Source organism: Sporothrix schenckii (genome assembly GCF_000961545.1).
Source record: "Sporothrix schenckii 1099-18 chromosome Unknown Cont38, whole genome shotgun sequence".
NCBI lineage: Eukaryota > Fungi > Ascomycota > Sordariomycetes > Ophiostomatales > Ophiostomataceae > Sporothrix > Sporothrix schenckii.
Window position 1 is genome coordinate 2,543,625 of NW_015971139.1, and position 14,024 is coordinate 2,557,648.

Below are 14,024 nucleotides of genomic sequence, written 5' to 3' on the forward strand. Positions count from 1 at the left end.
AACCGTATCCTCGCCTTGCGTTCTCATCCCAACGGCAAAAAAGTAACCCCTTTAGTCCTTGACCTTCTGGGTACCACGCAGCAGACCCGTTCTCCGCGCAGCAATAAGACCGGCCTTCTGGCCCTGGGCGGCGTATCTGGAGATGGTCGAGGCCTTACCGATATGCTGGTGGTTACCACCACCGTGAGGATGGTCGACGGGGTTCATGGCCACACCACGGGTCTTGGGCCAGCTGTTGCGCTTGACAGCGAACTTATGCTTGGCACGCGAAGCCTCTGTTGTTTTTGTTAGTAATTGGTACGGAGGGCTACACAGAATCATTCACGAGTGTCGATGGAACGTACTCAGCAGGGGCTTGTCAGTACGGCCACCACCGGCAACAATGCCGATCATGCCGCGGGCCTTGCTGCTGACGACCTTCTTGGCGCCAGAAGGCAGCTTGATGCGGGTCTTGCCCTCATCGGGGTTATGGCCGACAATGGTGATGTAGTTGCCAGACGTGCGGCCCAGAGCACCGCGATCGCCAGCGCGCTCCTCAACGTTGGTCACGACGGTACCCTCGGGCATGGAGCCCAGGGGCAGGATGTTGCCGATGGTCAGGGTGGCGTTCTTGCCGGCGTAGACAAACTGGCCAGTGTACATGCCCTCGTTGGCAATCATCGTCTCGGTGTGGAGCTTGAACCGGTAGGGGTCGCGGAACGAGACACGGGCCAGAGGAGCGCCCCGGCCAGGGTCGTGGATGATCTCGCGAACAATGCCGCGGATGTAGCCGTGGCGTTCGGCATAGTCGAGCTGGCGGAACTTGGCGGGGTTCTTACGGAGGCGAGTGATCTGTCAAGTGTGTGAGTGTTTGCTCTTTTGTCATCTGGTCTCCTTCTCCATTTATCGTCTCCGGCCGCGACGCCACAGAATGGACCATCGACTCTGCCAACTCAAATCTTCCTCGCCCATTCCTCATGATCCTCTCTGTTCTTTGATCGGGGGAAAGTAACGTACGGCCTTGAAGATGCCGCCAGCGCCCTTGCGCTGATTGCGAATAACGCGACCCATGGCTCCGGATTAATAAAATGGGTATCGGAGTCCTGCAAAGAAGAAAAGAAACAGTTGTTTAGCAAATACTCCGGAAGATGAAGCAGCAACGCAATGTCGTCGTCGGCCGTCGTCGAGCGAGTACCCAGAGCGTGCAAAACTGTCGTCCGATGTATCGTGGTTCCAAGAAAAAAAAAATCGTCGTGTTGCTCAGGCGACAAAAGTCGCAACCGCAAGCCGAAAAATCCTTCTTGTCGATTCTGTCGAGACGCGTGTCGTGCACACAATGAATAATCGAGCGACGAAGCCGAGGCGATCAAGATATCGTGCGAATGTAGGGGGTACTGGCTTACCCGTTTGGATGGTTGATGGTGGTGATTAGGTAGACGGAGGAAAAAGTTGGAATTTTCGAGATGCACCCGCTTCGTCGATTCTTTTGCGGGAGTGGGAGAGTGGACCACCACACAAGGACCACACCAAAATAATTTTTTCATCTCTTGGGGGCTTTAGTCTCAATCAGGGTTGCCCTAAAATATTAGTCATCCAACAAAATGGCACCAATTTTTCCGCCCTGGCCAAAATTGTCACGTGCAGTTTTCTTTATCGATAACAGATGTCGTACAGCGTTAACTACAGTGTGTGCTTTATAATATCACTGTGTTTAAGTGGATCGTTGGGCCCCACTCAACCGTGACTTTGACGCGCCCATACCCACACCACTTTTGGACTTCACTTGCTCATGGCAACTCATATATCATTACTATTCCCACCCAACGTCTACAACAGAAACGTCGCGTACACGATACCTGAGTTCCTCTTTTTCCTTGTCATTTCAGGTGTGCTGAAAAGTGTGGTCCTACTTGACGAATGCGCGTCACTGCCAATCACCGGGCACAATAATATCACTCACAGCACGAGGTATTATTATTTTCAAGCTTTGATATTCCTGAGTATCAATTTAATGTTCTTGCAAACTTTTGTTAACATCTCAGTGTCTATAAGTGGAGATTTTGTTGTTTTCGTGGTCTTCATGCTCCAGATCAGAGGCTTTCTCACCAACCGTGATAAGGCGAAACCAGACGTCTCAAACCTCTCCAAATCCGTTTTTGACCTCAAGCGAGTTATCGGCGGGCATGAATGCTACTCCTTGGCTTGTACTTCATGCCCAAGTGAGATGGGATATTCTGACAGTTGGGGTGTTGCTGCTCCACAAGCAAACACCTGCATGGCAAGTGCCTCCCAGCTGCTCCGACTGACGGCCCTGTTCAAGTGGCCCAGGCTTGCAGTAACGACACTGAGATTGTGACATTGCGGCGGTAGAGAAGGTGCTACCTCGACGACAAATGGTGTGCACCTGGGTTGATAGGACTCAACAAACTTCACTCAGGTTTGTCTTCCGTTGCTGCACTTTCTTCCCTTTATGCCTCCTGGGGGGCGGGGTTGAATTTGGTTCCTTCCAAGCATGTTTTTGTGGCCCTGTGTCTCTCACAACTTGTCACCACCAGCACCATGAACGCAAGCCTATCCGAATGCATTTCCAGATTTCACGCATAGCCCAATGTCGGTGGTATGGTCTACCTGGGCAGAATGCAGGTGTACGTCGAAGCCGATACTGTGGTTTGGGTAGGCGTGGCACACAAGAAAAAATATGAATGTTTGATTTTGCTGAGAATGATGGAACCGCAACATTCGTCAGTTGAGATATGTGTGCCGCTATGATACCGACGTTGAATGTGTTTGCGGCACTGGCCATGCAGTGCGAGACGTCCTGGCTCAAACCGTGCACAATAACTGATAAAGATGTGTCTGTTATGGCTGGCAGCAAAAGGTGTATGGCGCGCCTAACAGCCAAAACAGAAAAGTGACCGTGGCGGGATTTGCGTTGCGTTCTGTGTGGTTGGCCCCTTCCTAAAAAGGTCGCAATCTGCTCCGTAGTTGTAGAGTGGTAAGATGCGCGGCTCTCCTTAGCTCTTTAGTCCCAAAGGGCAATTGCGACCTTTTTCTTGGCCCCTTGCCCTTTGCACTTTCCCACATAACTCTTCCCTGCGACTTCCCAATCAACATTTTTTTGAAAGCATCTTTAAATTTCGCCATCGGCAAAATATCATTTTCGACGCACGCGCCCGTTGTGACGCGCATCTACCATACTTGTATTGTCATCGCGCGACGGCGGTGTCTCCTTCCCCGCGACACGTACCTTGGTCGTCCGAACCCGTGGCCTCGCAACCTCGACGCGTCTCGCAAAGACGCCCATTTGGACGCCACACTCCCTTTCCCAGCGAGATCGGCTTCGGCACGTCAAATAAGCAAGACAGCGCGACAAAAGGCAAAGCAGACTGGATTTCTAGGAACTCGACACGACTTGCAACGTCAGCACGCAAATTCACAAGACCAACTCCTCCGTTTCTTTCCCCGTCACCTTCTACCATGTCGTCCGACGACGAGCTCTCTGACCTCTCGTCGCTGTCGTCGCTCTCTCCAGCTCCCTCCGACGACGAGTCTGACCTCCAATTGCGCCCCGAGAAGGGCATTCTCAAGTTCTTTCACAAGGTGCCCAAGCCCAAGACGACAATCAAGCTCACAAACAAGAACAAGGGCAAGGCCGCTGCCCCAACCGCAGCGAGCGTGGCCAAAAAGAACAAGAAAAAGGCGAGCGGAGGGGATGTCGACAAGAAGCAGGACGATAGCGACGATAACGACGCGCCGGCAGCTAAGCGCGAACGGGAACCGTCGCCGCCGCACGAGTACGTGCTCGCGGACAACCAGGACATTGCTGTAAGTACTCATCTGCTTTTCTGAATACCAGACGCGAAATGACGCGTACAGACCGCTTTTTTACGAGTTAATAGACGGAAAGCTTACCCATGATGCCTACCACCAGTTCATCGTTCTGTTCCGCAACCGCTTTGCCGAGGCCTTCTCGAAGAACATGGTCAACTTCGGTCCCCAAGAGCTTGAACGCGACATTGTCGATAGCGTACCCAGCGAGCGCGTTGAGTACTTCCTGTGCGCGTTGCTCAAGCTTCTGTTGAACCGCCAGCAAGACGTAAAGTGAGTATTGCGCATCCTTTGTCTCCCTCCGCGCTCTATTACTAACTGATGCCCTCTCTTTGCAGACCCGGCCATTACCACCGCGCCCTTGAAGAAGCCATCCAGTCGCACAAGTCGCAATGGGTCTCCGCTTGGAAAGAGAACCCTCTCGCCGACGGCAAGACGTTCCAGACTATGACACCCGCCGAGCGCCTCACATTGCTTCGCGCCCTAGTCCTGTGGGCCATGTCCTCGTCCAAGGTTATTCGCGACATCATCGACCAGTCATACAAGGGCAAGCGGAAAGATGAGGACGCCGACGTATCTGTCTCTGTCCAGTCATGGGGCAACGACAGTGACAAGCGGCGCTACTACCTTGTTGAGGGCCGCGACGACACGGCGTTCCGTGTCTATCGCGAGAGCAACCCGGCCGGCTTCATCAATCGCACATGGTGGAGCGTCGCGGGTTCCATTGACGAGATCAAGGTGCTGATTGAGCGGCTCGAGACACACGACGGCGGCCCCAAGGCCCGGAAGCTGGCCAAGCGGCTCCAGGACGAGATCCCTCGCTTCGAGGCGACCGAGGAGAAGCGTCGCCGCAGAGAGTACCGGCAACAACAACGCGATCGGTTCAAGCGCCCAGAGCCTGGTTTCTCGCTCTACGAGGGCCGTACACGTGGTAAGCGTATAAAGTACACGTACTCGGACGACGAGGAATTTTACACCGACTCAACGGACTTGCGCCGCTCCTCCCGCAACACCGGTACGCATACCCCTGCAGAACCCGTTACCACAGCCAGCGGACGTCAGATCCGGGCACCTAGTCGGCTCAATGGCGGGTTCAGCGCAACGGCAAGCGTTCAAGGCGACTCGGCAATGGACGCAGATGCAGAGGCTACGGGTGGTGAGGAGCGTGAGCTCTCGCTTGGTCCGACTGGCCGGCCACGCCGATCAGCTGCTGTGAACCACAGCATGAACGGTTGGAACAAGAAGCAGCAAGCGGATGAGTATGACGAGTACGACTCGCAAGCCGACGAGGAGGAGGACGAGGAGGAAGAGGATAACCACAGCGAACCAGACCTCGGCGACGATGAAGAAGACGAGGACGAGGAGGCCTTCGATGAGGACAAGGATGCTATGCTTTTGGATGACGAAGAGGAGGCCGAGCTGGCCGATAAGAGCAACAGCAGTGTTATGGTCAAGCTCCCCGTCAAGGCCGTGCTGGACCAGGGGACGGGCAAGTGGGAGAAGGGAGACGCATCAAACGAAACCGCAGCGGCGTCGGACGCCGGAGCCGCAGCGGCTACATACACGCAGCGGCTCTCGGGCGCCTCGACACCGGTCAACGGTAACAGCAAAGATCACGACTACGGCGATGCCGACGCTACGATGACGGGCTCGATCACGCAGGGCAGCAATGCGACAGCAACGTCGCCGGTCGTACAGCACGTGACATCCACCGGGAAAGACGAGGCATTGGCGGACAAGCCCGTAGCCAACATCAACAACAACGACACGCTTCCGGAAGACGCCGCCAAGGAGCTCATCCACGCGGAGACGCCTGGCAAAGAGAACAGCGTACACGCAAACGCGACGTCGGCAGCACTGGCTTACCGGGGCAGCCCAGAGAAGACGCACCAGACACCGCGACCTGTGGATGTTCCTGGAAACTAGAAACCGGGGCATACATAGACGGGTCGAGTTGTGCTTTTCGGTTTTATGTTTATATTGCCATCTTTTGTTTTATGCTTTACTCGGACCTTCATATTTGAGAATTCATTATGCATTGCGGCATTATCTTTACAAATTAGGGCCGGTTTTGTTTCGTTGAGAAGGAGGCGAGTTGGTGCATCCACAATAGATAGGATTGGTTTTCTTGAGCGCCTTTGTTTTCTTACGGTTTCTTTGTTTCTTCCAGTGTCCTCTTTAGCTGTGTATATATATTTCTGTCGTTTTATTCATCTGCTTCTGATTCCTGTAACACCATAGTTGGCATATAATCTCGCTACATACCATTCATATCATGCTATAGATGCCTACCGAGGTCGTGTATCACGAGTTAACGAACTGCAATTTAAGTTGTTGGCCATCTCTGTGCCTGTCTAATTCAAAACACCGTGCCGTGGGTGTGGTATGTGCTGATATGTGCCTATATGTACAGATTGTGCCTTCTTGCCTACCATCCTTCCTCGTCCTCCCCACTAATACTGCGTATTTACGGGGCGCCGTTCTGCCGCCGACGCCACCGTAGCCAGTGCTCCTGTTCCTGGGATCGTCCAGTTGTTCACTCCCCACCACCATCGCCTTACACGCGCGCCCACAGACTGCCCGCTCAACTTCGAGGCGCGGTTCCAATACTGCCATCCGCACACCGCCAGGTTGTAGAGCAGGCCTTGCACGAACGGCATCAGGAGCTGGTCGCGCACCGTTACCAGTCCCACCTTCCACCACGTGTCGGCCGCCGCCAGGCTATGGAGGTAGCTCTGCTCAAAACGTAGGTCGGGGAGCGGTGGGAGCTGCTGGTGTGGGCGCGAGGACGCGCGTCCGCCGTAGTGGGTGCTCCGGTCCACGGTCGGGTCCCACGGCCGAATGATGCTGTACGGGCTCTCTCCGGCCTCGCCTTCGCCCTCGTCCTCCTCATCGTCTAGCGCGTCAAGCTCAAGCGGGTCTTCGTCGAGCTCCGGCACCGCACCGTGTCGTCTGGTTTTGCGGCCGCTTACTGTCTCCAGCACAACCGGCTCACGGACATCGGCGGCTGTCGATGGCGCCAGATCACGCTCGGCCGACGGGTTGTGGACGATGTGGGCCGTCTGTAGCGTCTCCGCGATCTGGAGGGGAACGGAGGAGGACATTGTGAGTGTGTCGGTGCTGCTGAGTTTCCGCGACAATGGGGTCGGGATAGAATGCGGTCCCCGGTTCCGGCGTGGTTGTCTGCGCGCTATTTCCCGATCCTATCGTTCCGCGCCGCTCGAGGGGTGTTTGCTGTGGGTGGGCGCGAACACCTGAATCGACAGCTATCGAGTACCTTTGTCCTTGCTTCTGCTGGACGTCATACGGCGGTTGTGGCCCGTGCGCTGCTGACTACGACGGCCCACAAAAGCCCGATACAGCGTTTGCACACCACCACAAAGGGACTTACAGCACCAGCGCATTGCTTGTGCCCCTCCATATCGCCTTCCCGAGTGAGTCGACGACCCGGCGAGTGCGCTGGGCCGCATTTACTGGCGAGGAAGACAGGGCACACCTACTAACCCGCCCAACACCACAGCGACGACAGAATTTTCACTTGCCGCTCACCAAGTAAGATATATTGGTCCAAAAACACATGCCCCGAATTTTTATTTTAGCCCCGCCATCCACAGCCCACTCTCCCCTGTCTCTTGGCTACTGCACAACCTGCTTTTGGTCGTGCCTTCCCAATTTGCCGTTGTTTGCTGTGCTGGCAAGCGTCCTCTGTCCCTCCTTCCCTGGCCTGTAAAACCCACCTTCTTTCTGTCGCCGTTTTCACGACTTCCGGTTGTTTGCTCCTATTTTTCTTTGTTTCCTTGTCTATTTTCTGTTCACCACAAACCGAAAAGCTCTTGAGGACAGAACTCGCAGGAAAGTCAACCACGCAAACGACATCCATAGGTCCAAGGCCTTTTGCGGAATTTTGTTTCAGCCTCGCACCCTTTTTTCGATCCTCGAACCTTTATATTGTTTACAACCCCCCCAAACCGCCAAGATGAGCGACCCCCAGAGCAATGAGGCCGAGAAGAACGTTAGTTGTGCCTCTCCGATGCGAACGGATGCCGTCGCCCCCGGCCCAGCTTCACCTCGTTTGCGTCTGCTAACACCCTCCTAGATCGAGATGTGGAAGGTGAAGAAGCTGATCAAGCGGCTCGAAGCTGCTCGCGGCAACGGAACCAGCATGATCTCGCTGATTATTCGTGCGTAATATTCCACCTCCCGTTCGTTGTGGACTTTGGGTTGTCTCTCGAGCAGAGAGAGGCATTGGACAGGACTGCCAACTAACAGCCTCGCAGCGCCCAAGGACCAGGTCTCGCGTATCTCCAAGATGTTGGCCGAAGAATACGTACGTCACAGCTCCCGCAAAGCTTGGCTTCCCGCACGTTGCGCACCACTAACACAGCTTTCCTCGCCAGGGCACCGCCTCGAACATCAAGTCGCGTGTCAACCGCCAGTCGGTGCTGTCCGCCATTACCTCGACCCAGCAGCGCCTCAAGCTTTACAACAAGGTCCCGCCCAATGGTCTTGTCGTGTACTGTGGTGAAATCCTGACCCAGGAGGGCAAGGAGCGCAAGGTCAACATTGACTTTGAGCCCTTCAAGCCCATCAACACCTCGCTGTATCTCTGCGACAACAAGTTCCACACCGAGGCCCTTGCCGAGCTGCTCGAGTCCGACCAAAAGTTCGGCTTCATCATCATGGACGGTAACGGCGCTCTCTTCGGTACGCTCAGCGGCAACACGCGCGAAATTGTGCACAAGTTCTCTGTTGATCTGCCCAAGAAGCACGGTCGTGGTGGTCAGTCCGCTCTGCGTTTCGCTCGTCTGCGTGACGAAAAGCGCCACAACTACGTCCGCAAAGTGGCCGAGTTGGCCGTGCAGAACTTCATCACCAACGACAAGGTCAACGTGGCCGGCCTCATTCTAGCTGGTTCCGCCGATTTCAAGAACGACCTCAACGCTTCCGACATGTTCGACAACCGTCTGGCGGTCAAGGTCATCAAGGTCGTCGACGTGTCGTACGGTGGCGAGAACGGCTTCAACCAGGCCATTGAGCTGTCGTCGGAGACGCTCGGCAACGTCAAGTTCATCCAGGAGAAGAAGCTGATCGGCAAGTACTTTGAGGAGATCAGCCAGGACACCGGCCGCGTTTGCTACGGTATCGAGGACACGCTCAAGGCACTGGAGCTCGGTGCCGTCGAGACGCTAATTGTGTTCGAGAACCTCGAGATCACGCGCTGGGTGCTGAAGGACAGCAACGGTGCCGACATCGTCCTGCACACGACCAAGCAGCAGGAGACTGGCAACCGCGAGAAGTTCCTCGACAAGGCGACCGGCCAGGAGATGGAGATCTCGTCGCAGGAGTCGTTCCTCGAGTGGATCGCCGAGCACTACAAGGACTTTGGTACCGCGCTGGAGTTTGTGTCGGATCGCTCGACCGAGGGCAACCAGTTCGTCAAGGGCTTCGGTGGCATTGGCGGTCTCCTGCGCTACAAGGTCAACTTCGAGCAGTTGGCTGAAGTGGATGACGACGATGACTACTACGATGATTGACAAACTGACTCCCTCGTGAGCAGCGAGGGATCTGTGGCTCAAATGTTTACAACCACGGCTTCCGCCACCACAAGCTTCAGCACCACCCCAGTCACCGCCACGAACGCCGTCAGTATCGGCTGCGCAAAGAGGGACGAGATCGAGATGAAGACGGCCCCCATGGCAACGAGTTTGACAACGAGTTTGCCGTGGGAGACTGCGCCGGCAAGAGTAGCCCCAACTACAGCCTCCGCAACAGCGGCCGCAGTTGCGGCAGTTACGGCAGCGGCAACGACCAGCTCTCGTCGACGCCTCGCTCCAGTCACCAAGATGCCACGACCACGACTACGGCCTCGCCGTCATCGCCGACGCCCGCCAAGCGCCCCAAGCCCCACGGACGGGGTCTTGACATTGCGAAAGCGGCCAGTGCGGGCGGCGACCGAGGCCATCAGGTGACCCGGCCGAGCCCGCTCCGCTCCATGATGACGGCAACGTAAACTTGAGTCCCAAGAATGAAAGGGTAGGTGCTTACCTGAATTTATTCTTGCTCCTTCGGTTCGTTTTCTGACTCGAGTGTATAGACGACTAGATGCATGTTTTGTTTGCAGAGATCTGCGACGGTCCCTTGTCCGGGCAGATTTTTGCTTGTGACGGTGTAGAGGATGGAAAGGTTGTGGAGGAAAGTCGAAAATAAACCGAAACCTAAAAATCAGTAGTTAAGGTGCAGAAAACAACAGAAATTCAAGATAGGGGCCAACAAGCGAAGACGGACCCTCCCCAAGACATCGCCCACTGCGTGAAAATGAATGTGCACGACACATCTTTTATGTGTCCTCCTTATGTCAAATGTTAGGCGTACGGCATCTGGTGGGTTCTGCTGATCAGAGACAGTACCATGAGCGGCGCGTTGGTGGGACGTTTACATGCCAAGTAGGGTCATACTGTCCTCGTCTTCAAGTATTGCCGTTCAATTTGGCATGTTACGTGAGTTTCTCACCATATATTTCACCATTTCCACAGCCGCATCGTCCCTGGTTTCCAATTGACGCTGTGTACGGGAAAGACCCACTAAAATTCAAAAGTATCTCTTACCCACCCTCAGCTAAGTAGCACGCGTTTTGGGGGCCTGTTTTAAGTATTTTTTTTTTGTTTAAAAAAAAGACGGCCCAAGAAGCTCCTTTCCCCCTCCTTCATCAGCTAGGCCGCTCTAAGTTGGGGTTCCTGAACGTCATCCAGCCGGTTCAAACTTTGATAGATTCTGCCATTGACCGGAAATCTCCAGAGAAGAGTCGGCCATTGACCAGGACGCTTCCAATTCCACCCTCATTCAGCACCTGCAATCCTTCTTCCGAATAACACAGAACTTCCACCCCAAAAAATGACACGGCCAGCCGTGGCCTTTCTGGGACCCGTTGCGTCTTATACACACCAGGTGCGTTCCGTGACTGTTTCCGATATAGCAAAGAACGGGCATATGGTCCCATCTTGCCTTCCTTCCTTTTCATCCTGCACCAGTGCTAATTTCGTCTTCCTCAAAAGGCTGCCAAGTCGGTCTTCGCTGGCACAAGCAACGAGCTGTTACCAGTCAGCACCATTAAGGGTATTTCGCCCTTGCTCTCACCCTCGTCTTACTACTCACATTTACGTATACACGCTGACCACCCAAGATGTCTTTGAGGCCGTCCGCAATGGCGACGCGGCGTACGGCGTCGTGCCCTTTGAGAACTCCACACACGGCCCGGTGACCTTTACACTGGCCGCCCTCGCCGACCGCGACGGGGCATATGGCGAGCTGTCCGTCTGCGGTGAGACTTACCTGGCCGTGCACCACTACCTTCTCGGGCGGCGGAGGCTGCAGTCCTCAGGCGCTGACGGCGCGGCCGCTGACCCTTCTGCTACGGGCGTGCCCCTCGCTTCCCTCGACCACATCGCCCGCATCCACTCCCACCCACAGGCCTTCGGCCAGACCACTGCCTTCTTTCGGCGGTACTTCCCTGACGCCAGCCGCCGGCCTGAGATGATCGATGCCAGCTCCACCAGCCGCGCTGCCGAGCTAGCTGCTGCCGACGAATCGGGCACCAGCGCGGCCATCTCGAGCGCCATGGCCGCCGAGACGTCTGGGCTCGACGTGCTGGCGCGCTGCATCGAGGACCGCGCCGACAACACAACACGATTCTACGTCCTGCGAAAGAGCCCACCACAGGCACCCGCGACGACACCAGCAACAATGTGCCCCAAGTCGCTCGTCTCGTTCACGGTGCCACACCGCAGTCCCGGTGCCCTGGCAGACGTGCTGGAGTGCTTCCGTCGGGCACGGCTGAACTTGACGAGCATCAACAGTCTGCCGAGTCTGGTGCTGCCGTTCCAGTACCTGTTCTTTGTCGAGTTTGAGCACGGCGACGAGCCCGAGAGCAAAGAATCCGGTGCAGAAGCTTCGACAGACTCAGCATCGACGGGAGAGACGGCAGATGCGAGAGTGCACCGGGTGCTGGCCGAGGTGGCCAAGGTGGCAGAGACGCATCGGTTATTGGGCACGTGGAATAAACCAGAGCCATTGTCGTGAGAGAAAAGCGCAGATAGAATGGTCTACGAAAGGGGTGAAGGGACATTTGCATGTCATTAAAAAGCATATGTACAGAGAGATTCTAATGTGAACACGTCCGGTACTTTATTTTTTTTAAAAAAAAAATAGAAAAATAAATACAAATATGAGATACTTGCAAAATAAGACCATATACATACTAAAAAATTACGCCAAGACAGGTTGACGTTATGACTTCACAATTGCGATGCTGTAAGAGTCATTTCTTGAATACCAAGCCGGTGTTGAGTTGTAGTGTGTGCCTGGATATCGTAGCTCGGTCTGCCGAGAACGCTTGCCTTAGTTCTCCACAATTTCTCCAAGTCGAACCTCTCTTCTTACAAGTAAAGCCGTGTGCGACCTCCCCATAAAGACACGGCTCTGCACCCTCGCCGCGCAGCCCATGCTGCATTAATTCCAACATTTTTTTTCTATCCCGGGCCATAGTCACCAGCCAGTGCCACAGACATACAGAGAATGTTACAAACTTTGCGGCTGCAGGCCCCAAAAGGCCGCCAGTTGCATTCATATCTCATCGCACGGCCGTCTTTCTTTACAGCCTCGGCGCTGAGTGCCAGTCCGCCATTGGCCTCGATCTGGTCGCGTGGTCTGAAGACGACAGTCGAAGCTGGTCAGCCCGATCCCCGAGGGGAGGCTTTCTACACTCAGCTCAACGACGACCAGCTCAACAAGGGCCTTCGGCATGAGACCAGTCTGTCCGCCGCGGGCAAACCTTTTGATGTTGAGTACCTCCGCGAGAGCATGGCGCGCCGGCCACACCGCGCTACCTACGATCACCTCTCGCCTACACACTCACACCTGCTCAACATTGCGCTCTACGATGTGCTGCCACGCAGTGCCCAGGCCGGCGCGATCCCTGATTTTCAAAAGGCTGCATCCAAAGAACTTGTGAACCCCTTTGCCCTGCCGGTGACCAAGTCTGCCACCGGTACCGCCGCCGACCACGAGCGAATCCTGCCCGCGGGCCACCATCTCGTGTACTACCCGCTGCAGCGGCCCATCTCGCTGCTAGAGCCAGACGGCACAGACCCCGCGCAGTCGCCCGGTCCGCCCTTTGTACGGCGCATGTGGGCCGGCGGCTCCCTGCACTTTCTAAAGCCCCACCAGCTGGCGCTCAACGGCCAGCGTACCGTTTGCGTCGAGGGCCTGGATACGAAGAACATGGTGATGCGGGGCGAGGCGGGTCGCGAGAAGATTTTTGTTGATGTGGTGCGGCGGTACGGCACGGCCGATACCAATAGTAGCGCCCCATTGAGCCCGGACCAGGTTCTGGAATTGGAGGACGGCGTGTGGAAGGACCCGGCCCTGGAAGAGCGACGGACGCTCGTCTTTTTGCGGGCCAAGAACGACAACGCGTCTCACGGCGGCCATGCCGCAATCGAGGCGGAGGCAAAGGCGAGGCCCAAAACCCAGGAAGAGCGGGTCATCAAAGGTGAGTAGCGAACGGGGAAAGCCAAAAAAAACAAGCCCTCCTCCCAATACAAAGACTGCCATCTAATATAGTGACAACATGTAGCCAACCGGGCACCGCAGTACTCATTCTCCTTCACGCCCACCTCCACGCTTCTCTTCCAGTTCAGCGCCCTCTCCTACAACGCCCACGCCATTCACCTCGATGTCGATTACTGCCGAAACGTCGAGGGCTACCGCGACCTGCTGGTGCACGGCCCTCTGACCCTTGTGCTCATGTTGTCGGCGCTTCGCGGCCAACTGCATGAGGTTGTCCGGGCGGGTGCTAGCTCCAGTAGTCTTAGCACTGGCCACCTGCCGATACCGTACCGCTACATCCGCAAGCTGGACTACCGCAACCTTGCGCCGCTGTACGCCAACGAAGAGCTCAAGGTGTGTGTGCACCGCAATGCGCAGGACCCCAGCCGCGACGGCCAGCGCAGAGGCTTCTCCAGGTGGGATGTATGGGTCGAGAACAGTCGGGGCAGCATCTGCGCGCGCGGCACGGCCATTACATGCCCAGACACGCGCGAGCCCACGCCAAGAAATGCCGAACGGCCGGCCAGCGACGACGACCAATGGGAAGACGAATGGTACTACGAGGAGTAGCAATCTTAGCCACGCAGTTGATGGAGATATGATAATGACAGAAT

General features: G+C 55.7%; 6 protein-coding genes across 6 annotated transcripts; 4 read left to right on the forward strand and 2 right to left on the reverse strand.

Moving 5' to 3' along the window:
• Positions 1-51: 51 nt before the first annotated feature.
• SPSK_06461 (large subunit ribosomal protein L8e) lies at positions 52-1,050 on the reverse strand (the record flags this gene model as incomplete). Its single annotated transcript, XM_016733167.1, has 3 exons — positions 52-275; positions 345-831; positions 997-1,050. 3 exons carry the CDS (start codon positions 1,048-1,050, stop codon positions 52-54), a joined length of 765 nt encoding a protein of 254 aa, XP_016592546.1.
• A 2,406-nt stretch (positions 1,051-3,456) lies between these two features.
• Positions 3,457-5,733, forward strand: SPSK_06005 (uncharacterized protein; the record flags this gene model as incomplete). Its single annotated transcript, XM_016732713.1, has 3 exons — positions 3,457-3,804; positions 3,836-4,080; positions 4,146-5,733. The coding sequence occupies 3 exons, from the start codon at positions 3,457-3,459 to the stop codon at positions 5,731-5,733; spliced, it is 2,181 nt and encodes a 726-aa protein (XP_016592547.1).
• A 527-nt stretch (positions 5,734-6,260) lies between these two features.
• SPSK_06622 (uncharacterized protein) lies at positions 6,261-6,911 on the reverse strand (the record flags this gene model as incomplete). The annotated part of the gene is made up of 1 exon (XM_016733324.1): positions 6,261-6,911. The coding sequence occupies one exon, from the start codon at positions 6,909-6,911 to the stop codon at positions 6,261-6,263; it is 651 nt and encodes a 216-aa protein (XP_016592548.1).
• An 872-nt stretch (positions 6,912-7,783) lies between these two features.
• SPSK_06229 (peptide chain release factor subunit 1) lies at positions 7,784-9,341 on the forward strand (the record flags this gene model as incomplete). The annotated part of the gene is made up of 4 exons (XM_016732936.1): positions 7,784-7,819; positions 7,904-7,988; positions 8,085-8,134; positions 8,205-9,341. 4 exons carry the CDS (start codon positions 7,784-7,786, stop codon positions 9,339-9,341), a joined length of 1,308 nt encoding a protein of 435 aa, XP_016592549.1.
• Positions 9,342-10,698: 1,357 nt separating this feature from the next.
• SPSK_06372 (chorismate mutase) lies at positions 10,699-11,883 on the forward strand (the record flags this gene model as incomplete). The annotated part of the gene is made up of 3 exons (XM_016733078.1): positions 10,699-10,752; positions 10,860-10,920; positions 10,988-11,883. The coding sequence occupies 3 exons, from the start codon at positions 10,699-10,701 to the stop codon at positions 11,881-11,883; spliced, it is 1,011 nt and encodes a 336-aa protein (XP_016592550.1).
• A 495-nt stretch (positions 11,884-12,378) lies between these two features.
• Positions 12,379-13,980, forward strand: SPSK_06216 (hydroxyacyl-thioester dehydratase HTD2; the record flags this gene model as incomplete). Its single annotated transcript, XM_016732923.1, has 2 exons — positions 12,379-13,354; positions 13,439-13,980. The coding sequence occupies 2 exons, from the start codon at positions 12,379-12,381 to the stop codon at positions 13,978-13,980; spliced, it is 1,518 nt and encodes a 505-aa protein (XP_016592551.1).
• Between the last annotated feature and the right edge of the window lie 44 nt (positions 13,981-14,024).